This window comes from Pelobates fuscus, chromosome 2 (assembly GCF_036172605.1).
Source record: "Pelobates fuscus isolate aPelFus1 chromosome 2, aPelFus1.pri, whole genome shotgun sequence".
NCBI lineage: Eukaryota > Metazoa > Chordata > Amphibia > Anura > Pelobatidae > Pelobates > Pelobates fuscus.
In genome coordinates, this window is record NC_086318.1 from 23,636,606 (window position 1) to 23,663,130 (window position 26,525).

Sequence of the window (26,525 nt, forward strand, 5' to 3'; positions counted from 1 at the left end):
TTTTATATAATTATACTCCTTCTCATTTAAAATTCCAATCTCTTTACCTCTATTTAAATAGTCATAAAATTTAAATTTTATATCTCCTATTGGGTCACTGTCCAATTTAATGTAAGTATTGGGGTCATTGAGCTGTCTATAAGCTTCTGTTTCGTATTTGTCTTTAGATAAAATGACGAGGCCTCCGCCTTTATCGGCTGGCTTGATTACTATTGAAGTATCGTCATATAGTTCTTTTAATATTTTTATTTCTTTTCTGCTCATATTTGGTCTGTCTTTTATTTTTTTAGTGTCTAGGATTTTTAAGTCCTTGACTACTTTCTTTTCGAATATATCTAAAGCACTTGATTTAAAATGTGCCGGGTAGAAAGTGGATTTGTTTTTTAATTCACTATCTTTATAAACTTTTGGATTTGTATTCGCTGTATTAGCTGATTGGTTAGTTTTACTTTTATTAACAAAAAAGCGTTTTAAGGTCGCATTCCTAACAAATTTATTCACGTCTATGTAGGCTAGGAAAGAATTGTATGACTTTGTGGGGGCAAACTTTAAGCCTCGTTTTAAAATATTTGTTTCTGTTGTATTCAGGATTTTATCAGATAGATTGAATATACCAGTAGGTGTCTCCTGTGTTTTTTGATCTAAAAGCTCTCTAGTCTTCCTTTTTTGGTATCTTCTACCTGATCTCCTCCCTCTAAGCATCTTTTGCGACTTTTTATAGGTGAGATGTTGAGTTGGTGAGTTTGTCTCTCTCTGTTGGAGGGGATCTCTAAAAAAGATGTCTCATCAAATTGGTCACAGAAAGATAAGACATGGTATTTATTGTTCTTGGTTAGATCTTGTGGTGATGGTGGTTTGTTTTCATCTAATCTCTTGTAGGTTTTTTTGGGGATTTCCCAAGAGTACTTTCTATTTCTTAATTTGTGTTTGGGGGAGTCTGGCATAAATGTGTATCTGTGAGTTTTAGGTCTAACGACAAGGGGTGATTCTTGGGCAACGTGGTGGGTGTGATATTTGTGTTTGGTGCGATCTTCGTTTTTTTCTGAATCGTGTGAGTTGGAGGGTTTGTAGTGGAAACGAGTGTTCGGATAGTGAGTATTCTGTTGATATCTAGTATTAAATTTATCATATCCTTTGTTGTGTCTCTCATATCTTGTGTTATACCTTGGAGATCTATCCGGTGATTTGTGACGATTATTGTGAACGTATTTCTTTTCGTGAAATTCTTTACTTTGTAACCTTTTGTGTCTGAATTGATGACCTCCTTGTGTATTTGAGTTGTAGTTAGTTCCCCCATTTTTCCATCGATTTTGAATATTTGGTTTTTTTATATTGTATGTACGAACTTGTTTTTGGGCATAGTCGTATTTGTCTCGGTTATATTTCTGAATTTTTATCTTTTTTGTATCGATTTCAATTTTTTCTACTGTTTTTTTTATTTTTTGGGATGCATTATAGTACTCTTCGGTGTCCCCAAAAGGGATAAGTTGCTCTCGCAATGCATTAATTTTTTTATCTATTATAGATAACTTCTCGTTTTTAACTTTAATGAGACTTTTCATTAGTCCGAATGTACAATATTCTAGATGGTTATACCATTCTTCCATAAATTTTTCATTTTCAGTATCTGAGGTGGGCATTTTAAACAACCTGAGACCTCTAGGGGTTATTTTCTCCTCTACATATTTAGTTAATGTTGCAATCTCCCACCTTAATTTCATTTCTTTTGTTAGAGAGAATTCTAATTCTTTTAGTAATTCTGGTAGATTATCGAAGACAATTAAGGGCTCATTGGTATTCATTTCTTCTAATTCATTAAAAACATCATTGATGTTAATGGTATAATTGTCTCGATATTCAAAAAGAGACATACTACAATAATCTATAGGGCTGCCTATATGAGGAATTAATGATAGTCACAAAAAAAGAAGGGTAATAGGCGCTCACTATAGTAACCAGGCAGCAGTATACAGGACAAGGATTCCCCAACCTTGTGAGTGAAATAGCAGAAAAAGAGAGGGCGTATACCGCGCTTATAGTATTAAAAATAAAATATACAAAAATACATACATATGTTCTTGGATTATTCCAATTAAAGTTGCTCCATAGATAGAGAAGCATTGACGCTGCCCGCAATACAGATGGCCCGTTGGACCCAACCACGGAGTTTGTCCGGGTCGACTAACCTGTTATCAGCCCTGGCATCCTCAGCTAGATCAAAAAGCTTGGCCAGGGGCCCAAAAATGTCTAGGTGTTTATTCTGGCACGACCTGAGTGCCGAGTCCAGGCCTTTACGTGGGTTCCAACCCATCTTTGATAAGAATTGTGTAATTTTGGGGTCCACTTCCGGGGTTTCGCACACCTTGTTAGGAACCACCGGTCTAGGGCATGCAGCTCTGAGCTTATTACGTGCCGCCTTGCTATGGGGGCGCCGCACCCAATTTCCAGGTAGCGGGCCACATGGTCTGCCGGGAGCCACAGTCGCGGGAGGATCAGCCCCAGAGTCGCCTCCTGTCATCCCCGTTGTGGTGGAGGTAAGGAGATCAAGACCCAAGTCCCCATGATGATTCTCCGAGTCACTATTGGACTCCACTCCAGCCTCCTCACTAGACCCGATTTCTGAGTCGGAGTCACTCTCATTCTTTGCTCTCGCAGACCAGCAGCAAGAGACATGAGGCAGAAGGAGGAAGGTACCAGCAGAAAACCGGAAGGAAAAGCCGTGAAAATTTGCGAGGAGAAAAACTCCCGAACAAGAAAATTTGTATCACGACTAAGGCGCCTTTGCAAGTCGAATGCGACTATGAGACAATTGGTGAAAGTGGCTGAACAAACGGAAGGTCGGATACGAAGGAGCCCACGAACGAACAACATTTGCGGCCCGAAAAACAATGAGCAAAACAGGCGAACTCTCGGCGCGTGCAATCTCCTGAACGTCAGATATCACAGGTATGGTATGGTATGAATAGTGCCGAACGAGAGCAAGAAACACTACAAAAAGGCTCTGGGACCCCTTGCAGCGGGCTGGGGAGACAGAAATAACAAGACCCGAACACCCCCGCAATCAAAGTCATAGACCAGGAAGTAGAAAGGAATGAAAAAGTGAGGAACACCCCCAAGTGAGAGGAGGAAGAATCCCCCCTCCCTCCCCCTCCAGCCTGTCTGGGACCCTGAGCACAGAACCAAGTAAATACACAATAAACAGGTGCACAAACAGTCTTTACAAGGTAAACCCAAAGGTTAAGTTAATACTAAAATCCCCAGACAAATTATCACAAGTACACAAAACTAGTACAACCAAAGTCTCAAGAGACAAAATAAATGGTACTCAACTGACTGTGGAGCAGCAAAGAAAGAGGAAATGTGTAGGGAGGTGCTGACTATTATACTGGGACTTGGTATGGGAGTGACTTATCACTATGTATGCCATTTTTTCTTACTGTTTTGTATTCTTTGCTGCTATTGGTGGACAGTTAAGAAAGTGATATGCAATATGAGCCTCCTTGTCTTGTTATAAAATCAGCAAGTACACTTTATTCTGCAGCTCTCATAAGTGGAGTTAAATGGTATGATGTACTGGGTTCCTCAACTTAGGAGTTCACAGCTTCCTCTTTAGATCAATTAACTTTAACATGGCATCAGCACAAAAGTCTGTAAACAAATATTACAAACACCAGGTTGCACCAATTTAAAAAAAAATCTAATAAAACAAATTACTAGTAGTAATTATTACTAGTAATCTCCACCCAGGGATATAGTTGATACACTTAACCCCAAAAACCTATAAAAAGAGTATAAACGTATCTTCAATCCAGCACGTGCAAAGCTTTCCATGAGCGTTTCCATGCCTTGCCGGGTGTCACACTTCATCACTGTCTCCCTCTCCATGGTCCACTCCCATGCTTCTCATAGAGGAACATCTGAGTGGACCATTCTAGCTGGCTCAGAGCGCATGCATGGGATGCTAAAAAAACATGTAAGGAGGTGGGTCAGTTTGCTACTTCTGTTCTGGACTCTAGACTGTTTACATTGAACGATCAGACCTATAAAGACTTATCAGGCTCATGGTGGGGCTGTTTTATAAAATATCAATAAATTGTGTGTCTCTTTTTACACCAGCCACTTTGTGTGTCTCTTTCTGTCCTAGCCCCTGTGTGTCACTTTCTACCCCAGCCCCTTTGTGTCTCTTTCTACCCCAGCCCCTTTGTGTTTTTCTTTCTACCCCAGCCCATTTGTGTTTTTCTTTCTACCCCAGCCCCTTTGTGTTTTTCTTTCTACCCCAGCCCATTGTGTGCCTCTTACTTCACTCAGTCCCTTTGTGTGTATCTTTCTCCCCCCAGCTTCTTTGTGTGTCTTTCTCCTCTTCCCTAGCCTTGCTCTGTGTGTTGCCCCTTCCTGTCCCTTTGTGTGTCTCTTTCTCCCCTTCTATGTCTCTTTCTCCCCCAAGCTCATTTTGTGTGTCTCTTTCTCCCTATCCAAGCTCCTCTGTGTCTCTCCCCCTCCTCCCCCCCCCCCCCAGTACTTTGTCTATTTCACCCCTAGCTGCTCTATGTCTTTATCCCCCCCCCCAGCCTTCTGGGTGTCTTTTTTGTCCCTTTCTGTCTCTTTTGATTCTTCTCCCAGCCTCCCCCTGTCCCCCCCCCCTTGCTTTGAGGTCTCTTTACCCATTTTGTGCCCACTCACCTTCCTGTGCGTGGCACAGTAGATTAGCTTCTTTATCCTCTACTGGACTGACAGGAAACTGTTCGTCGCTCTCTCTGATGTCTCTCTCATGTCAGATTGCGTAGAGCATATAGAAACTCCTCTACCACGGTCTTCGGCTTGGCCACACCACATGCAATGACCAGCAGGAGGGGAAGTGCTGTGATGTATGTTCCCTTCCTGCCTGTTAAACGGATCGTGTGTCCTATGGTGATGTATGTGAGTTGCTGAGGTTGGAGTGTCTAGGTAGCTAAGCTTCATATTTAAACCATACCTCCCAACAAGTTTTAAATGGACAAAGATTTACACTTTAGGTTTCGAGTGTGAATGGAGGTATGCCCAGGCGCGGGGCTAAGGAAATTTTAGGTGACTTACTAATAACAATGTATCTTATTTACACAGACTGATTTCTAAACACATTTATTGTAGTCTAAATACACATTACTGGGAGTATTGTTGCTGTGGAGCTCTGTTTTACACTCAGACACATTACTGGGAGTATTGTTGCTGTGGAGCTCTGTTATACACTCAGACAAATTACTGGGAGTATTATTGCTGTGGAGCTCTGTTATACACTCAGACACATTACTGGGAGTATTATTGCTGTGGAGCTCTGTTATACATTCAGTCACATTACTCGGAGTATTATCGCTGCGGAGCTCTGTTAAACACTCAGACACATTACTGGGAGTATTATCGCTGCAGAGCTCTGTTAAACACTCAGACACATTACTGGGAGTATTATCGCTGCGGAGCTCTGTTAAACACTCAGACACATTACTGGGAGTATTATCGCTGCAGAGCTCTGTTAAACACTCAGACACATTACTGGGAGTATTATCGCTGCGGAGCTCTGTTATACACTCAGACACATTACTGGGAGTATTATTGATGTGGGGCTCTGTTATACACTCAGACACATTACTGGGAGTATTATCGCTGCGGAGCTCTGTTAAACACTCAGACACATTACTGGGAGTATTATCGCTGCAGAGCTCTGTTAAACACTCAGACACATTACTGGGAGTATTATCGCTGCGGAGCTCTGTTATACACTCAGACACATTACTGGGAGTATTATTGATGTGGGGCTCTGTTATACACTCAGACACACCAACAATACCAAGCTCCTAGAAAAGAGGGACATTGGGAGACAAAAGAGGGACAGAGGGATCTGGGTCCAAAATAGGGTATGGTAAACCGCTTATGGTTTCAGTTACATTCCAGCATGTAATATATTGTTATACAGTTCAATAGGTTACACTGCTGTATACATGGATCTTTTCTTTCTAGCTGTTAAAACCGGCTGCATATGGAGTAAATGAGTTCATAAAATGAAATCTGCTTTTAATGCTCTTTTGAGACACTGTGCTGATACTCAATTTGTGTTCTTCTTAATATGCTTCACGGGAAAAACATACAAACATAGCTGGCATGTTGGTTCCACCTGACTGTCACACAGTGACAGCTATAAGTCCCTGGTAACACAAAATACATCTGTACAGCCATCTGCAAGCTGAGCAAGTGATTCTTCCCTTCTCACTTATTCCTTTCCCTCCAGGATCGAAAATAATGTGCTACTCGGGAGCCACAAACATTGCAATGTGTTCCTGCTAGAACAGGCATTTCAGTAATCTGTTGCAGAAGAAGACGGTGGGTGGGCATTGTCACGAACAAGACCACTCCAGGCATACAAACGACTGAGTTCATTGAGTGCAAAGGTTAAAATAAATCACCATTCGTCCCTGTCAGACACAAAATAAACATACAAATCCGCTTATTAACACCACCCACACCTATTAATGTAATATAAAAGCTGCCAACACAAGGACTATTTCAAAATGGGTTGCGCTGGCAAAATTGGATTAAAAATCCCAAAACACAAACTATTTAGAATCTACATAAAAACCCAGTACTGTTATACATGTCTCTATGGTAACGTGATTTGTATATCACACAAAGGCAGACCTTAATAAAAAGAATATTTATTGCATATCTCCCAAGTGTCCTTATTTTGCTAACTGTCCTATAGAAGAAACTGGGTTTTCCTTCCCAAGAGCTTTTGGTAAAAGAAATGATAAACAAATGTAACTCTGAGTTTTAGGTTTCATTAGATATTATCTAAATTTAGTATATCTCTCTCCACAATTTAAAGTAAATCTCTCTCCGAAAAACTTTAAACAAATGATTATTGCTATGTTTAAATCCTCTATGCCATTTCCAAGGTGTTAAGATACAGTATGCATCAGATTTGTATTTATATCACCTCCCTTAGAGCATACATCCCAAAATTAACCTGGTGACCCCCTCCTCTTTATCTTTTCTTTTTCAGTGCGTATTGCGTGATATTTAGAACCTGTGCTGAAATAAACAAAATACAGACAGATATGAAAGTGATTTATGTGTGCATTTTAAAGGTAACCTACAACCCCCTGCTGTTACCGTGACCTCTGTCCACCCCCTTGTATGTTGAAAATATGTGTGTTGTATGTTGAATATCCTTCCAGCTGTAGTGTTAGAGGTTAACACAGTAAAGGAGTCTAAGCATGCGTGGGATAGGCATAAGGCTATCCTAACTATAAGATAAGGCCAGGGACTAATGAAAGTATTTAGAAAATTGGGCAGACTAGATGGGCCGAATGGTTCTTATCTGCCATCACATTCTATGTTTCTATGAAAAAGGCAAGTTAATTATATTTTTTCCCTACCTGCTCCACCTCCTTCTTTGTCAGCAAGCATGCTGACGTCTTCCGTCTTCTCGCTCAATCCAATGCTTCTCCGAGAGTAGCACAGGGAATGCAAAGCATATGCGAGGTGAACTCCTTGCTCGTCCAATAAAATGCTTTTCATAGAAACGCATTAAATCATCATTTGACCTTGTTTGTCTTCAAACCCGGCCATTTCCGTAGAAGACAGTCACTAGAGGTGTGCTTAGCCCTGAGGTGTGTTTAGCCCTGCAATGAAAGCCACTGCACCCAGACATTGCGATTAAGTGGTCTGGTGGCCTATAAGGTCCTATAATATGCAGGTAGGTTGAAATCTAGATTGTTGTGGTCAGATCAATTTTAAATTTGTCCCGTTGGTTATTTTAAAATTTTGTTCAAATATGATTTGATAAAATGTGCATGAAAATTGGCCAGAATCTGCTTCTCACAGGGGCACTGGCAAAGCACACAGATAGATAGATAGGTAGATGGATAACTAGATAGATAGATGCTTTTTATTTTAGTATACGTGTGTATCAGTTATACAAATAACATAATTTATTCCTTTTTAAAAAGTATTAGGAGTGTTTTGTTTTTTGTTTTTCCCTCAAAGTCAAAAATACTTTACTCCTGTACGGGCCATTATTTAATCCTAGCAAGGTCTTTCTGTATCTCAGTTTGTACAGCAGAATGGCACGTATGGGGAGGACCTTGGAGAGGGCCACGTCTCTTTAAGTAGCTTACCATGTTATTTGGAACAGAAGGGCCAACAGGCAAAGGCCGAGAGTGCCAAGGCTTATCAGGAACAGGCAGTATGCCAGTCGAAGGAGGAAAGGCAATTTATTCAGCAGTGACTCTGATCTTTTGCAAAGTTCTTAGCATATTCTATATATTAAAAAAAATGCACTGTATACATCTTACTTGCTTATTAATAGTTATTTGTAGTTTGAGATACCGTTAAATACTGCTGGTGGTATTAATGTGAAGTATTTTGTTTAAACCAATATAGATAGCCATCTTCTCTTGCTTCTAAATATATCTGTGTGTCTATGTTTTAATATCCGTAAAATTTTAATTAGGTAAACACAACCTCAGATGAACAACAAGACATGATATATAACTGTAGCGGATCCCCGGCTAACTAGACCAGTTAACTCCGCTAGTTCCCTTCCTAAGCTGATCAGGAACTCTTACATGGTTAGGAGACTTAGCTCTATGCGATCCCAGGAATGGATGGCACTCATCAGGGCCGGCCTTTGGCAATTAGGCGCCCTGTGCGAAAAGTCTTCACGGCGCCCCCACCAAATTGCCTGAATATAGTAACACACACAGGCACCTGGGACGTGTGTATCGCGAGGCAAACAAGGCATCTGCCTTGGGCGGCACTTTGCAGGGACTGGCAAAATGCTCAGGCAGATCTCCCTTGCTTGCCTCGCGTCCTGGAGGGCTCAAGAGCTGGCCGGCTGGCCACTTTTGAGCCCCCCTGAGGCTGGCAGCAGGCATCGAAGGAGCATACTCACCTGAGCTCTTCCTGCTCAGCTCCCTTCCGCGCCGCTTAATGAAGGCGGGAGCCGGAATATGACCTCAGCCTGGCTCCCGGCAACACTAAGCGCTGCCTACTCAGCCTGTGCGCCCCCTGCCTGCCTGCCCAGCAGCCACACTGGACTGCAGGTAAGAAATCCACTCCAGCTCTCCCAGGGAGGCTGGGTGGATTTAAAATAAAATAAAAAAATATTAGTTTGTGAGTGTTAGTGGAAATGTCTGTGTGTGTGTGTGTGTCTGTGAGTGTGTATGCCTAAGTGAATGTGTGTGTGTCTGTGAGTGAATGTGTGTGTGTCTGTATGTCTGTATGTCTGTAAGTGTGTAAGTGTCTGTAAGTGTTTGTAAGTGAATATGTGTTTGTCTGTAAGTGTTTATGTGTGTTTGTGTCTGTGAGTGAATGTGTGTGTCGGTCAGTGGAGGCGTGCATCTTTCAGTGAGTGGGTGCGTCTGTCAGTGAGAGTGTGCATCTGTCAGTGTGTGTCCAAGTAATAGTGTGTGTATGTCATTGCTTGCCAGTGTGTATGAGAGTGTGTGTCTGTCAGTGAGCGTGCGTCTGTCAGTGAGTGAGAGTCTGTCAGTCAAAGTGTGGCCATGACAGGAAGGGCTGGGGGAAATTTAAACTCTGTTACAGGCATGTACACACACACACTCTGTTAAAGGCAGTCACACATACAGGCACAGGTACACACAATGGCACAGCTACAGCGACCCACACAGACAGACAGTCACACACACACAGACAGACAGTTATACACACACAGGCAGGCAGTCACACACACAGACAGACAGTCAGACAGACAGACAGACAGTTACACACAGACAGACACAAACAGGCAGTCAGTCACACACACACACAGGCAGTCACACACACAAGCAGGCAGTCACACAGACAGTCACACACACACACAGAGACAGACAGACAGTCACACACACACACACTTACCTCTTTCCAGTGGATGCAGTTGGCTGATGGGGAAGCAGGGACTCCTTCCCTCTTCCTGTGCAGCAGGGGCTTCAGGAGGTATTAGCCTCGCCTCCGCCTTGCGATAAGCTCCGCTCCCGCCGCTCGGTAAGCCCTGCCCCCTCTGCCGCGAATTTCTTTATTTTTTTTTAATAGATCCTGCTTAAGCTCCCCTGTCAGCCAGCCATGTGCGAGCTGTGTCGGCCACAGGGCACCCCCTGCTCCATGGTGCCCTGTGCGACCGCACAGCTCGCGCACCCCTAAGGCCGACCCTGACACTCAGTCCTTAAAAGGTTAAATCTTCCTCCCCTCCAGTACCTAGACAAGACACAGTTCTGGAGGTACAAACTCTGACAATCTTTATTTGGAACACACATCTTTTATGCACAGACCCCAGCAGGGTGTCTCCGTTCAAAGTAACCCAAAACATAAACCCGCCCCGGCGTCGCTGTGTCTGGGAGATAATCAAGTTTCCTCTCAGGTCGAGAGGGTAATCCCTCCCATAATCCTCTGTTCCTTAGAGATAATCAAGTTCCCTCTGAGGTCCAGAAAAGTCTACAATAGTTCCAAACCCCCACACACACATTTTAACATTACAAAAGGGGTTCATTGATTGTATGAAAGGACATAGCTTACAACCTGAGCTACTCGTTGAAGTTGGGGACTCCAGCAGAGCTATTCGGTAAGGTGTGAGAAGTCACACCTAAATGCCCTGGAAGCCTGGTTTGCCTCTCAGATTGGAAGTCCTTTGACATGTTAATGCACATCAGCTTTCAGCAACAAACACCCCCTTGTGATTTAATATTATATCCAGAATAGGACAAGCACAATCTTCCAATCCAGCTCAAACATGATTTGCGAACAAGGGAACCCCACAACCAATACATTGCCTCTTAAATAGGGAGATCACTGATCTGAAACAAAGCGGGCAAGCAAGTGGGCATAAGTGGGCAGGGTACTCAGTGACGGCGGTCTGTCACAATTATACCATGTCATCAATTTTTAAACAAAAATAAAGCCAAAATGGAGAAGCCATGTGTGGAAAAACAAAGTACACCCTTATTGCTTCCATAGAAATTAAGATGCTAAGTAGCAGACTGATGCTGCTATTTAAATGCCATTGCTGAATTGATCATCAGCAAGTGTGACCTCCTCTATAAAAGCCAAAGTTTGAGCAGTTTCCTAGTCCGGAGCATTCAGGTGTGTGTTAACACAATGCCAAGGAGGAAAGACATCAGCAATGATCTCAGAGAATATCAGCACAAACATCTCATACTACATCTCCTACTACCAGTCAAGCATAGTGGTGGAGGGGTGCTGATTTGGGCTTGTTTTGCAGCCACATGACCTGGGAACCTTGCAAACATTTAGTCCACCATGAACACCTCTGTATATCAAAGTATTTTAGCGTCAAATGTGAGGCCATTTTTCTGACAGCTTAAGCTTGGCCGAAATTGGGTCATGCAACAAGACAAGGATTCCAAGCAAATCAAGAAATCTACAACAAATTGGCTGAAAAAGAAAATAATCAAGGTCTTGCAAGTGCCCAGTCAAAGTCCAAACCTAAACCTGATTAAAATGCTGTGGCAGGACTTTAAGAGTATTGGCCATAAATAAATGTCAGACGAACTGAAGCAACAGTGATGTGAAAAACTGATAAAGTTATACAGAAACTGATAACTTCCTGTTATTGCTGTTAAAGGTGGTTCTACAAGCTATTGAATCATAAAGCCAATCCAAGCCCTGCAAGTTGCAAGGTGGGACCTTCATGGATTAGATTTGTTATTTCAGCACATCCCACAGATGTTCAGTGGGATTGAGATTTTGGAATTTGGAGGCCAAAGCAACACCTTGACCTATTTGTCATGTTCCTCAAACCATTCCAGAATAATGTTTGCAGTGAGTTGGGTGCACTATTCTGCTGAAGGACACTTGGCCACGACTGACATACGGGAAGTAAGCATTTGTTGTAAGGTAGAAGTTACTATTTAAAATATAAAGAATCAATTTACTGATTTAATCTGGCGTGTATATATATATGACGGACCCTCACTCCAATACATGAGAATTGTAGGGAATTCAAATTTAATTTAAAATGTAAGTTCAAAATAGCTGAACTGGAAAAATTATCCCAGTAGGCTATACTTTCAGATCAGGTACTTTGGCCTTTAATATAAAATTCACTTGAACTCACCTGAAATTCTCCCTTTAGTGAATAACCCTGTATATTTTAAAATATTTCTTTATGCCATACACCCTTATTCAATAAACACTCAAATAGTTAACACAATATCCCCTGCAATATATACCTGCAATGCCTTTTATGTTATTAAGTATACAACCATTAGATGAAAATATAAGTCTATACATTTCCCCCAGACACAAGCCACATTTGGAACGGACGTGTTTATCACAGAAGAATGTCACCGCCGTGTATTGTATGATTATGAAAGAGCTCTCAGAACTTGTATTGTCGGGAATTTTATTTAGCGTTTTGTAAAAGCCTCCTTATATGTCTGACATTTCGCATTGTCTGATCCATCTGACAAGCTCTCCTGAAAGGATGCAATCGCATCACAAGGCCTGGTTCTCTTTCAATGTCTAGACTTATACCCTAATCCTGTAATAAGCATGAGGCCTGAGACAAATAATTGTAGCTGTTGCTGAAATAACCTCCTTCGTACATATCAATGGAGGTTTTTCATTTTATCTCTCGTTCCTTCTTTTGCTTTTTTAGGTCACAGGTTCATTAGTAGTTGTGTGTTTAATCCTTCCAGATTGTACACACCCACATACTCATATCCTGTGACCTTTTTTGGGGAGCTTAATATTTTTTGTTTTTGCTCCACAAAAGTAAAACATACAGTAGTGTGTATTTTAGGTATTATATTTGTGTTTAATGCAATAAGGCTTGTTCGTCTGGTCTCATCACACAGAAGAACTACTGGAGATAAATACTGGAAATAAAAAAGGAGAAAGAGAACACCCAACGCGCGTTTCGGCGTATGGCTACGCCATCATATGGGGCAGAATAAACTTTTTTTTTTATTCACCTTGATTATTCTTTGAAGGACTCTCGGTGCATCGGTGCAGGTTGCACTAGCTTTGTGCGGTGCCGAGGTAAATAGGGACAAGTGTGTGTGCTGACCCTCGCAAACCTTGCCGTTTACTATTTATTCCCACTAGCTGGGAACCTTGTCTACTAGTTGTGGGCAGTATCAGTGTCCTATGTCCCTTGTCCTCTAGAGGTATTTCACTTAGGGGTAGGTAGTGTTCTATAATTAGGACTTCAGCTCAGTATTTGGAGACCATTTTCTGGGTAGGGTTTATTCCTAGGATTTCATTCCTCTATCCCTTATCTTGGTATGAGCTTGTTACTTCCTACCCCTCCCTCCTATATTATTCACCTGCCCAAATATTAGGATAATTGTTTATCTAGTTCACAGATGCACTTACCATTTTGGTAAGAGTTCTCTCTCTAGTAGCTCATTTTCTGATATTATTAAATATGTTGGTTGTTTTGTTTGGCTACTAGTGTATTAGACTGGGCTCTTTTCCTATTAGCCACCTTCTCTTTGGTAATCTTTCTAATTGAATAACTATGCAAGGAGCAGCGAGACCCATGCCATTCAGCTACTGATCTTTGTGTAATGTCGCGTGAGACCAGATATATTTGTCAGAACTGGGGACTTGCGTGTCCTATTATGTTAAGCACAAATAGGGGGTTCACTACATCCCGAAGTGTCGTCTAGCCCTTTTAGCTATAAAGATATTAGAAAAAAACACATTTGCTGGAACGAATTCTGCCACTGAATAGGTTAAATAAAACCTTACTTGAATGTATTTTGCAGTACATGCAATTTGCCAGTGATTGACTGCATACATTTCTGTTTATAGATTGTTAGTTTCATTACTTTTAATGACAAAACTCAGACAGACGCTTTCCGCGTTACACATGGCAGCGTAACCACGCCAACTTGAGTGTGGAACTGATTTCTCCTTACCTCTGTTTTGCATCTAGCAGCTGCCAATGACAGGTGTGCTCGTCCTTTAAGGCAGATGGCAACAAAATTGGTATTTTTGGCAGGTTTTACAATTTCCTTTGACATCACACACACACACACACACTGTGTATACAGACATAAACACAAATGAGCTGTATGACAGTATAATGGGAAATCTGTTAACCAGCCCTTCGTACATTCACACAGCTCGTCTTTATTCATGATAACTAAAGTCCGTCAATCAGGAAGTGTGTTTTTCTAGATAAAGCCCTTTTCGGGTGAGTAGCAGAGGATTCTTGCCTTCCTCTCATAAAGTGCGGTTTAAATGTTCCCTCCGCAAACTCAGGATAGATATACAAGAAATATTAAACACACTCTGTGTTATATTTTTTAAATGTGTGTATGCCTCCATAGGCGTGTGTAGCAAATTGCATTAGGATGTACACCTGGAGAAAATTACTATTTAAAATTTAAAGAATTGCGTTACAAAATACACATTTTTATTTTGCATAAATATGTAAATACAGAGCCAGATTAATGTTGCCCAGTGCCCTAAGTAGGGTACCAGCTTAAAGCCTCTCTGTTTCTGTGAGTGTGAGAGCGTATTTAGTGGCTGAGTGTTGTGTGTGGATGAGGCTGAAAGCTGTATGGGAGGTGGCTAAGTTTGCCTGTGTGTCTAGCATAATGTACCTGTGTATGTGCCTGATCATCCTTGTGTGTGTCTGTGTCCGGAAGTGTATGTGTGTGGGGTAGTTGCTTGCATTGTGTTGTAAGGGAGGCTGCTCGTGGTCTTTGTGTGTTGTGTTTATGGTGAGGCTGTGTTTCAAGTGGTGACTGTGCTTGACAATCACTATTGTCAGGGGTGAATTTGATAAGGTGAGTAGGGGGTTGACTGTGAGGTTAAGTGTAAAAGGGTGAGGGGTGTGAGTGTGGCAGGCTGTGGAGCGGAGTATGGCAAAGTTTGGGGGACTGGTGTGAAATGGTGGGGGGTGAGTGTAAGAGTTGGGGGCGACATACACACCTGCATCCTGACACACACAAACGTTACACACATGCCCACACCATGACACAGATACACACACTGACATAAAAACACACATGCACATACACAGATCTGTGCGCAGACACAGAAGCACGCTGACATATATATACACACACAGATGCACACACACTCATACATACAAACACTCATACTCACACACACACACTCAAACTCATACACATATATTTACACACACTCATACTCAGACTAACACACATACTCACACTCATACTCACAGATACACTCATACTAAAATACACTCATACTTACACATACAAGTGATTTTTTTTTTTTAATATCTCCAGCCACGCTCCTGTTCCCTCCAGCTTACCTTATGTGCCAGAAGGGTGGCTTGGAGTCCAGCTCTTCATGCTCCTCACGCTGCAGGTGCCTCCTCTCCCTCACGCGCTGTCTCCCAGCAGGACGCTGGAAGTCAGCGACAGACTGTCACTTCCTCCCAGCCGGCCAACATTACAGGGGCCCAGTCGTGGTCTTAAAGGACTGCGGCACCTGACCGGGCCCCTGTTCAGTAGTATTGTTCCCCCGGTGCTATAATCATAGCACTGGGGAAACATTCCGCGGCACCCCTGTGTGCACACAGTTTGGGAACCGCTGTTGTAGATGAATGTTTTTTTTACTTTTGGCATCTTCATGCAGAGCGTGGAGATACCGAACATCCTACAAAGACTGCAGGACCGCACCAGGAAGCCCCTCTAGTGGCTCTCTGAGTGACAAACACTAGGGGTGGACTTAGAAAGCAATGTAAACACTGGCTTTTCTCAGAAAAGGCAGCATTTACATTTTTGAGACTGCAGGTACAGTCTCCTTGCACCGGAACCACTTCATTAAGCTGTAGTAGTTCTGGTACTAAGAGGGTCTCTTAAACTCATACCTCCCAACATTACGATGTAACAGCTCAGGAAAGTGGATGACCTCAATGGGGTGGTTGGGTGGCGTGGTTTAACTAGAGATCTATAAACAAGAGTGCTTTAAAGGAACACCATAACATGTATCCTCAGTTGGAGTGGAGAACAGCCACTTAAAGTGTGTTCTACCTGGCATGGAAACATTGCATTTTCTATAAAGTGCAAGCTTAAAACTACAGAATCACTGCACCAAAACCACTTCACTGAGATGAAATGGTCTGGGTGCCTTTGGTGATCCTTCAATCCATAAATGGCAGAGGATTGAGCAGTGAGATTGCAGGGGCATGATCTATACACCATAACTATTTCGTTAAGCATATATATACAAAATAAATATATATATATATATATATATATATATATATATGTATATATATATATATATATATATATATAATGGCTTTATTAAGCTAAAGTTGTTCTGGTGCACAGAGTCCCATTAACCCCTTAAGGACACATGGCATGTGTGACATGTCATGATTCCCTTTTTTTTCCAGAAGTTTGGTCCTTAAGGGGTTAAGTTTTATAGCATGGAAATTGTAGTCACTGAAGTTAGCGACAGCCATTTATACAATTAGCAAGTTGTCAGTAACACTTGCGGACACCAATGGAATGGAATCTTTTTTTGCCAGATCAACACAGGAGGACATGAATTGACCCTGTTGTCTGTATATTTTCTCAATGATCTGAGAACACATAAGATGCACATTTTCATTCACATAAACCGACGTTGACAAATTGGCTGCTTAACTTTATATCTGTGCAAAATGATATATGATTGAGTACAGATTATTTCCATTGGTGTTACTTTAGCACGGAACACTGCTATTGCCCTTCTTTTTAATCTCCCTCCTTCTAATTCTGCTGTTCATTTCAAGAAATTACCAGGCAACACAGTCAAATAAGTAGGACATCTGGCTCCATGAATGATGCCAAGATACTGCTGCTTCAAACCTGGCACGTAGAGCACTCCGATGGGATCTTGGAAAATGTGTGTTTTCAGGAAGAGCTTTTGGGGATTTAAGGAGAAAATGAGGTTAGTCTTGATTGTCAGGGACAGTTGTGATGCTGCCAGAATACAGTATGCCCATATTTGTGGTAGCATTATGTCTTCGATGTAAGACAGTTTTGTAAACAATAACTATTTCTCACTAATTCTGCTGAATTAATACCCCGTTCTATCTGGAACATCGACGAGGATTCTAAACTCCTATGTCCAGTCCCATAATGCTTAGTGTAATTTCCCAGAATGCACTGCCCACACTCTCACAGATTGAGTTAGAGCCATGAGCACTGAATTTCATTACTAATTTGTCCCCTCCACTTCTCACCAGTTTGACATATATATGTATAAAACCTAAAAGTTTTTTCACATATGTCGTGGAACACTGTTTTTTTTCCAACCATGGAATCCTGACGTTCAGGTTGGGAAGTATAGGGTCAATGTCAGGACATGAGTTGAGTCAGTACAGGCTTTGGGTGGATTAAAGGTCCTATATGATATCACCATGCGGCACCAGGAAGCTAGAGATGAGTGCTTGTTCATCAGAACACAGAAGAGGCATCACTTCCGTGATCGCACGGTGCCGTAAGGGACAGTTATTGTGACATGTCTCCAATCCATTGTTTGTAATATGTACACCACTTGAACAATACGCAGAGGTTTCAACTGTGTACAAGACACATTTAAGTCTAAGATTCATAAAATTATTAAATACCAGAACAGACTTTCAGTTCTTAGCAGATAGGTATGGACAAGATTTCTCATAGGGGTCCATCAAGTGACCAATTTCCTATTCTGAAACATTTTTTGCTATCAATTGAACACCAGTATCTCTCCACAAAGATTCTTAGGGGTGCTGGAGGCCCGAATGTGGGGCTCTACAGACCCAGATCCTTTTGTTTTTTACCTTCTCTGCTCTCTGTCTCCTCGGTGAGTCTATGAGTTGGTCGGGAGTGGAAGCAGCACAGTGATAGAAAAACATGTTAGTGTCATATTCCCTGTGTGTCTCTCTCACTACGCTTCTTCTGCTGCCTACTGGGCCTCACTGAGGTGAATGGGCACAGCAGGCATATAGAACAGAGTGGCCTGGCAGCAGAGGAGACCAGGTAGACTAATGAAGCTGCTCTGTTGGTTCTCCTGGTTTTCTCTGGTCTGAGGCTATGGTGCATGGCATGGCGGTGGGTTAAGGCTTCATGTTTGCAGAAGTATATTCCTGCACCTGCAAAACAACCTGACCAAGATCAGTGAGACCAGGGAGGCAGGTGAGGTAACTGGCAGGGTTTGAGGATATGAAGAATACTGGATGTAGGTACATACATCTGGATGGTGTACCAGTGTTTAAAAGAGTAATGTGCAGGTAGTTACAGGGTAGGTGGAAAGGGCTGGGAGAGTGAGCTGCGGATGGTGACAGGTGAGGTACCAGTACAGCGGAAGGGATACAGGAGGATGGAAAGAAGTAGATGGGATGCAGATGGAATGTGGACTGGAGGGGAATGGGCAGAAAATGTACAGAGTACTGGACAGATGGGATACAGAGTAAGGGGATCTGTGCGTAGGCACCACAAGTGCAAATAGACGGGATGGTGGGATACAGAGGGTGGGAATCTGGGAGAAAGATTCACAGTGGTCCTTCTGAAACAGTGACTGGCTACCTGCTTTTACCTTAACTATCCTCCAAGGTACAGAAACATATTTTTTTTTTATTGTGTAAATGAATGCCTGTGTGTATGTATGTACCGCTCTGTCTGTCTGTGGCTTTGTGCCTATCTTTGACTGTGTATAGATGTGTGTGTTGGTGCCTGTACCTCTGTGTGCTTGTGCATGTCTGTGTGTCTCACACTCAAGTAATTAAGAGTGTGCCAAGAGGTGTGTTAAGTGATGGGTTTACGGATGGGCGGGGAAGGGATTTTGATAAGGACCATGGATGGGGCTTTATGAAGGAATCACCAAATGACTTTGGACTCAAGTACACTCCTCCAGCATTCTCACCATATTGTGACCACAAGACTCTAAACTAGAATTCTTACTAACTCCGGACCTCCAGTCTCTTTCCGCTTCTCTGATTACCTTTCTCTCCCCCAATTAGGATTCTTATTACCTTCCCGTAACCAGTCTCTCACCACTAGGATTCTTATTACCTTTCCGTAACCGGTCTCTCTCCACTAGGTTTCTTACTATTATTATTATTATTGTTTATTTATCTCCAGAGTATTCCGCGTTGATTTACAATTATAGAATGGGGATATTGTTTGACCACCAGTCTCTCTCCACTAGGGTTCTTACTATTATTATTATTGTTTATTTATCGCCAGCGTATTCCGCGTTGATTTACAATGATAGAATGGGAATAATATTTGACCACCAGTTTCTCTCCACAAGGATTCTTATTAAATGTTGAGCTCCAGTCTTATTCGACTAGGATTCTTACCATATTCTGACCACCATTCACTTTCTATTAGGATTCCTACGATTGTCTTAACATCGGTCTATCTTAAGTAGAATCAAGTATACCAACTAATCTGCAGTCTCTCTTCATACTATCTTCTGAAGACGCATCTCAACAAAGATTCTTATGATCTACTGGCCTCTAGTCTCTCTTCAGCAGGAGTTTTTTACATCAATCTGTCACAGCTCTAGGGATTTTGCCATCACCTAAATCAAGTTTCTCCACACTCTAGGTTTTTTTTTTGTTTCTGTCTACTGAATACCACAATAGGATCAATATTGTTTACTGAATACAAGTCTTCCTTAAGTCTAGTGTTCTAGTTACTAAACACGTGTCTCTCTTCACCTGAATTCCCATTTACTGAATCATTTGTTTACATGAATGTTCTGTCTCCAGTGTACCTTCTCCAAGAATGTTCTGTTTCTTTCAGGGTTACTTGTTAAATGTAATGCCAAAGTAGCTGAACACAAAGCATAGCTGACTTAGAGCATTTTTCAAATTCAGCACTTTGGACCTCACATCTGAAATTCCCTCTGAAATCTTGCAAATAACTGTGTTAGAGTGTTATTATTTACATTGACCAAAGTCTCAGTATTCTGCTTACACTTAGAAATGCATGACATTTTTTGCCCAAGACAATTGCATTGAATGATGATATTAAGAACCATATTGTTTTATTTGTCAGTGGAGTTATCAAGACGTATGCATTGTTTAACAAATTTCTCCTGTGCTATTATTCTGCTTTTGCTTTGCGATGAAAGGTTATATCATCTTCTTGGCAGATTTCACAATTATTTCTCAGAACTCAGTTGATGACCTTGGTTGGAGAAATAAATTCTCTATATTGAAAATCTGTTCACGCTGTCTGAGCACCTGGTCTAGCCTGTTCATTTTGTACTTTTATTAAACAATAAGAGAGAGCTTTTATTAGCCTGCAGTGGAAGTATAACCGCTGTGAGAACCATTACACCTAAATGAGTCATCCAAAGTGACATCATATCATGCTTTTGCCGTAATGTCACAAACCGTGCAGCGGGATCTTATATTCCCAGCCGTGAGCTCAGGAAGGACAACATATCAATCCCTTCAATACAGAGAGTACAAACGATGTACATAGAACACACAACGACAAAGAAAGTGCTGTCTTGGTACACGGTGTTGCACATCGAAAGGTCGTATCGCCATTATCTATGCAATATCACATCTTACTATAGAAAATAGGTCATTTGAGGCAATCCTTAGTATTGCAATTTCAAAAAAAAATGTGAGCTGGGCAGAAATTTGTACAGAGCCATCTGTCGAAAAAATCTGTTTATGTTTTTCTCCATAGCTCTCTGAAGGTGGGGGGGGGGGTTGATTTGTACCATTTTAAAACACATATCGGCAGAGGGTATTCAAACCTCGGACCATACCTTACACACTCTGTAGACAACATAAGTTCAACGCCTTATGAAAAGAATGATAGACAAACACATCCAACCGCAGTCCATCACACACTATCTTTCAAAAGGAAAATGGGCCAGCGGGTTAATCTGACCTGAATACAAATATGGCGACGCGTGATTTTTACGAAGCCGTTATATTTCTTTACTCTCGGGTGCATGTTTTTCTATATTTGATAGTGGCTCTTTTTTCACAACCATTGTTAATGTTTTATACTTCTATAACAGATGAAAAGATGTAATAATGAGTCTCTTGGCATCGAAGGTCCTGTGCTGCATTTCAGGACATGATTGTTTTGGCACTTGCCCCCCTTTCTCCAACACATACACAGAGTGCCACATGTGAATAGATTGTACATCTGTATATACCATGACATCCCAGCACGGCGACTGATAGGTCTAAGACATCTGGTTGTCTTTCATCAATGAGCTGAAAGTTGGCATTTTGCCCGCGGTCATATCCCGACACATCTGCAGCTTCTGCTCTGTTCCTAATTTGCTACTAATTAATGTAGAGCCACGTTCATGTTAGAGTTTGCAAAACAGAAACATATATTGTAATGGCAAATTAAACCCAGCCTACTCAAGGTAAAACCCATGTTATTGTTTGTTACCGTTAAAACCTTCTTTTTTCATTGCATATACAATGTATCCATGGTATCTTCTTTCTGTGTATGCCTGGAGTGTTATACATTCTTACATTCAACATGATAGTTCTGATAAAACCAGTCCAGAAGATCCGTCTTAATGGTTTGTTTTTCACACAGGAGGACTTATATTGCATTTCTTTATATGATAGATCCTTAGTAAACACCCTATCTGGCACTAATTTTCAAGTATTCACCCCCCGCCCCTTCCCACCTTAGTTGATTCCACAAAGTGTCACATTTTGTAGTTGTAGTCCTGCAGAACCAATGCAGGACAGTGCTCATTGGCTGAGAACCTCCGGGTGACGCTCTGAGTCTATAACTGCGGGCTTGCTCTGCTCTAAAGAGACACCCAGGTAAGTTGTCAAATTGTTCTAAATAGCTCCAGCAAGCTGTAGTGGTTATGATGATTGGAGTGTTACTTAAAATTGCACTTTATTTAGGTTTTTCTGTTTTATTTACACACTTTGTAATTTCACAAAATGTTATTGTGACACAAGGGTTAATATAAAAAAATCTTGCTTACAGAAATATAAAATTGTAAACGTTCTATACGTATTTGTTGTGGATAAATATGACTGTTTTAAATGTTATGTGTTGACTAGAATATAGTGAACTGTAAATGGGTAGTGCTACATCTGTAGACAGATGTTAATGGGCGCAGTGAAGCGTGCTGGTAATTGGGCATGATGTGTTAATGATTTGTTCATTTCTAGGCTTCGTGAAGTTTTGACCTGAAATGACTTACATTACTGCCTCGATTCTGTTTTATTCTTAGGAACTAACCAAGAAGGGTTTTGGGGAAATTACTACGGAAATCCGAGAAGAAACAAACTTTTACTACGCCGAAGATTATCATCAGCAGTACCTCAGCAAGACGCCCAACGGTTACTGTGGTTTGGGTGGCACTGGTGTCTCCTGCCCTATCGGAATTGAATAGCTCCTACCTATACACATGAATTAGTGTCAGGTTGAGAGACCACTAGGATCTGCAATCCCTTACGGCAAACCCTGATTTACTACAGTTTGTTCTTCTCTTAGAAATACAAATTCTAAATGTTACAGAAAGAATATCTTAATGCTTGCGAGAGGTCCTTTATATTCTTTTATGTGCCAGACCTCATTATAGGGTGATTTGAGAAAAATGCCATTATATTATTGTGGAAATATTTTGACCGGTTTTCCTCATGTTTATAAGGGAACTACTGTTGTTAATTGAGTTGAAATTTTGAAATAGTAAAATAATATTTTAAACGAAAAACATCATGCTGTGCCCTTAAACAATTAATTAAATAATCTGCTTGATTTTAAGCAAAATGTAAAAAATGCTGTGATTTTTGGATTCTAGTTATGATCTTTTTAATTTTATTTAATACGTTTGTCATAGTCTGGGCAAAGCTTCTCCAACTTAACATTTAGCACTATCTACTTATTTTATCGATACATTTCACATGAATGCTCTGTGTCTCCTATGGACATACGTTCCTGGCCGGTAACCCATTCAACTCCCATATTGTTTGGAACAGATGATCTAAGGTGACTGACCTCAGATGTTGGTAACTGTGCACAGTGATCTTTATCTAATTTCAAGAATTTAGGATGGATGTCAGTGAGGAGCACCAGATCGAATTGGTTGTTGAAATGATGTATGGTTACTATCCCAAGCAGCATAGAGCTGGAATATTGATAAAGCTAAACTTCAGTGGGTGCCCAGCTCTGCTTACATTGCAAAAGGGGACAATGGTGATATGTCTGCTATAGGAAAATATGTGTAAATCCCTATCATTAAATGTATCCTACTTGAACACAGATACAGGAAGCAGGGGGATGGAAGGGGTGGAAATGTAGTGTGGGGAGGTTTACTGTTTAAGAAATATATAAAAAAAAAACATATTTTAAAGGAGTTGGTTATCTTCTCCTTTTAAACTTTAAAAGAATTACATTTAAACAAGAAAATGCAAAAATATAAGGAAAAAGACCTTTATTAAATAATTGATTTTTTATTTTAACTTTATTTATAAATTTATATGTTGAGGTCAGGCAGCTTATTTAGAGCTTTATTACATTCCACTAAAAGGCTCCGCTATTACAGTTATAATTGTATCTATAGAAAAGCGCATCATTTAACATTATCTCCCTAAAGACCACATATCTGTTATGAAATGCAGTCTACCCCCAGATTCTATTTCGTTCCTACAGTGTATTTAAATATAATGCGTTAGTATGTGAGTGTGTCTTGATCGTCTAAATAATGAGTATCTGGAAAAGCGCTGTTTTAAAATCTAACGATGGTAATAATCACAAATCCCTCCATCAAAAAACAAACAAAAACCTTTTTTTTTTTTTTTTTTACTTAATATGTATAAAATCAAATCCCATCGCCACTTTTCCAACATGTGAAAGAAGAAAGAAAAATGATGTGAAATAATAGTTAAATAATGAACCTCCCAAACATTGCAAACCAAGATAATAACTAGCATCAAGGGAGATAAACAATATCAAACAGGACACACAGTGCTAATTCTCCGTAAGCAAAACGTAAAGCAGACTCACTGCCCCCTGTCTGACTGCTCTGGTATTGCACAGGATGAGTACATTTGACCCTGCTGTGACGGCTATGTGTGTTCGGCCAGCTCTTAGTTCCTGATGGTACGATGAACTAAGCGATGGAGAATGAAGTTCCACTAACACTCAGTTGGTGTCTGTGTGGCACATTGCTCACATACAATGCTAGGGGCTATCTCAGACAAATGGCTGCCACAGGCTAAAATATGTAATAAGTCGTGGTGTGAGGTATTGTGTATCGTTTCAACATCTTCTTTAGGGCAAAGGTGGAGGCGATTCTACACACGCTAATTAATTAAAAATGAAGGTTGTTGCCACGGCAATTTGCAATGCATGCCAATGGAATCAAACAGATGAAAAGTTGTACATAAAAAAGATGACAATGCCTTGGACTAGCCAAAACATTAGCACCGCTGCCAGGTGAATTGTCACTTTTAATTTTGTGTGGTAAATCATTGGTGCACAGAGAACACGGTTTCACTCGGTGTGTAGTTTTCTTAAAGAGACAGCGTACCCCCTTTTCTTGTACCTTTGCAGCAGGTGTGGGATTAATTCACATTTTTAGGAGATGCTCACTTTGTTTAGTTTCTATAGAAAGGAAGAAGAACAATAAAATGAGGGATAGGATGATGTGACAGGTAGTTTCTCCAAAATACTCTGGTGGTACGACGATCGTATATGTTAACGCTAGGGAAGGACCACTTCTCCATTAGTGGATTGTTGAGAGCACATCATTTTTACAGAGAGAAGCTTTTTTCGTTTGTAAATATTTTATATGACTTATTTCTGACCCGCGTGCTTTCAGCACACTGATGCATCATTAAAGAAAATGTAACACGTTAATCGTTCTGTTACCGCCCACACTAGCCTTGCTTATAAATACTTCAGTAGTTTACAAACTGAATACGAATCGTCTGATGAAACAATCTGATACAACATTCTCTTTTAAGGTTCCGAGCTTCACAAAGTTTTCTCAACCTAATTAGCGCTGAAACTGTCAGGCTTACTGGCCGCTTACCTCCCACAGAAGCTCCGAGTGCCGCGATCCCCTCCGGCATTCCTTGTATAAGTATGCGCCTGAATAACCTACCGAATTCTGCATTCGCTGTACCGTACATGAAAATAGTGGTGTATTCCAAATGGAAAAGGAGTAATTGATGCATATATATATACTTACCTTACCCATTCCTTGTTGCCCTGTTGTGGTTTCTTGATAGTTCCTCTTGTATTTCTTGGTATATTGTTCTGGCTCTCATCAACGTTTATCCTGTCCTCTGTTATCCATTGACCTTGGCTTGTTTAAATCTTATTCTCTGATCTCTGTACTCCTTTGATGCTGGCTTGCTATACCTACAATGTTCCGGACATTCTAAGGACCGCTATAACAGACTTTTTCTTTTAGTGATTCTGTCTGTGTGTTCAAGTTCCAGGATTCCTGACATTACAACAGGGCGATATAGATTATGGAACCTACAGACGTGTCACAGCAGTTGACCATTTGTGGCGCAAGAATGGACGGTATTGATCACCGCATGGATCAATTCGCCCAGGCCTTGCAGACGATCTTAGTGTGTACTGCACATTTACAGCCAGACGCTGTAAAAGACAAAGCTGTTAAGAGTGTTTTCTGTTCCTGAACCCGTCTCTGGAGTACCAGCACACACCTGTGGCTGCTCACTGTGAAAAACAAAAAACAAGTGGGAGCCCTAAATGAAAAAGAGGGGGACGGATCTCTTGTCCTCCCCCCCGGCCCCCACCTATGAAGAGCGGTTGGGGGCCCTAAATGAAAATGAGGGGAGAGACACCTATTGTCCTGCCCCCACCCATGGGCTATGGGTTGGGGCCCTAAATAAAAATGGGGGGACCTATTGTCCTTGCCCCCACCCAGGGGTGACAGGTAGGGGCCCCAAATGAAAATGGGGAGGGACACCTATTGTCCTTCCAACCGGTCCCCACCAATGAGTGGCTGGTGGGGGCCCTAAATTACAATAAGGGGAGGAACCTATTGTCCTGCCATGCGGGGCCCACCCATGAGCAGCGGTTGGGGGCCATAAATAACAATGGGGGGGACCTATTGTTCTTCCCCCTGCACCTACCCATGGGCGATGGGTGTGGGCTAAGTTTTAAAATTCCCCTTTATTGTCTTCCCCCCTAAAAATAGTGAGGGTGAGACAATAAAACTAAATACCTGTAAATAAAAAATACCATTTGATGTCTTCTTTTTTTTGACATAGTGTTCTCCCCAGCCCCCACCCGTGCCTTGTGAGTGGGGGACCTAAATGAAAAGGGGGGAGGGATGTATTGTCCTCCCCCCCCGGCCCCCAGCCATGAGCAGCGAGTGGGGGCCCTAAATGAAAATGAGGGAGGAGAGGACACCTATTGTCCTCCCCCATCCAGTGGCAATGGGTGGGGGCCCTAAATGAAAAGGGGGGCCTATTGTCCTCCCCCACCCTACCTCTACACAGGGTTGACAGGTGGGGACCCTAAATGAAAATGGGGGGACCTATTGTCCTCCCCCCCCCCCCGGCCCCCACCCATGAGCGG

At 41.6% G+C, this 26,525-nt stretch overlaps 1 protein-coding gene across 1 annotated transcript in view; it reads left to right on the forward strand.

Annotated features, from left to right (window-relative positions):
• The window catches only part of MSRA (methionine sulfoxide reductase A), a 267,236-nt gene extending 244,662 nt beyond the window's left edge, over positions 1-22,574 (forward strand). The window contains exon 6 of the mRNA XM_063440808.1: positions 22,195-22,574. Within this exon, the coding sequence (XP_063296878.1) occupies positions 22,195-22,356 (162 nt within the window). The 3' untranslated portion in view covers positions 22,357-22,574. The remainder of the gene's footprint in view (positions 1-22,194) is intronic.
• Positions 22,575-26,525: the final 3,951 nt, after the last annotated feature.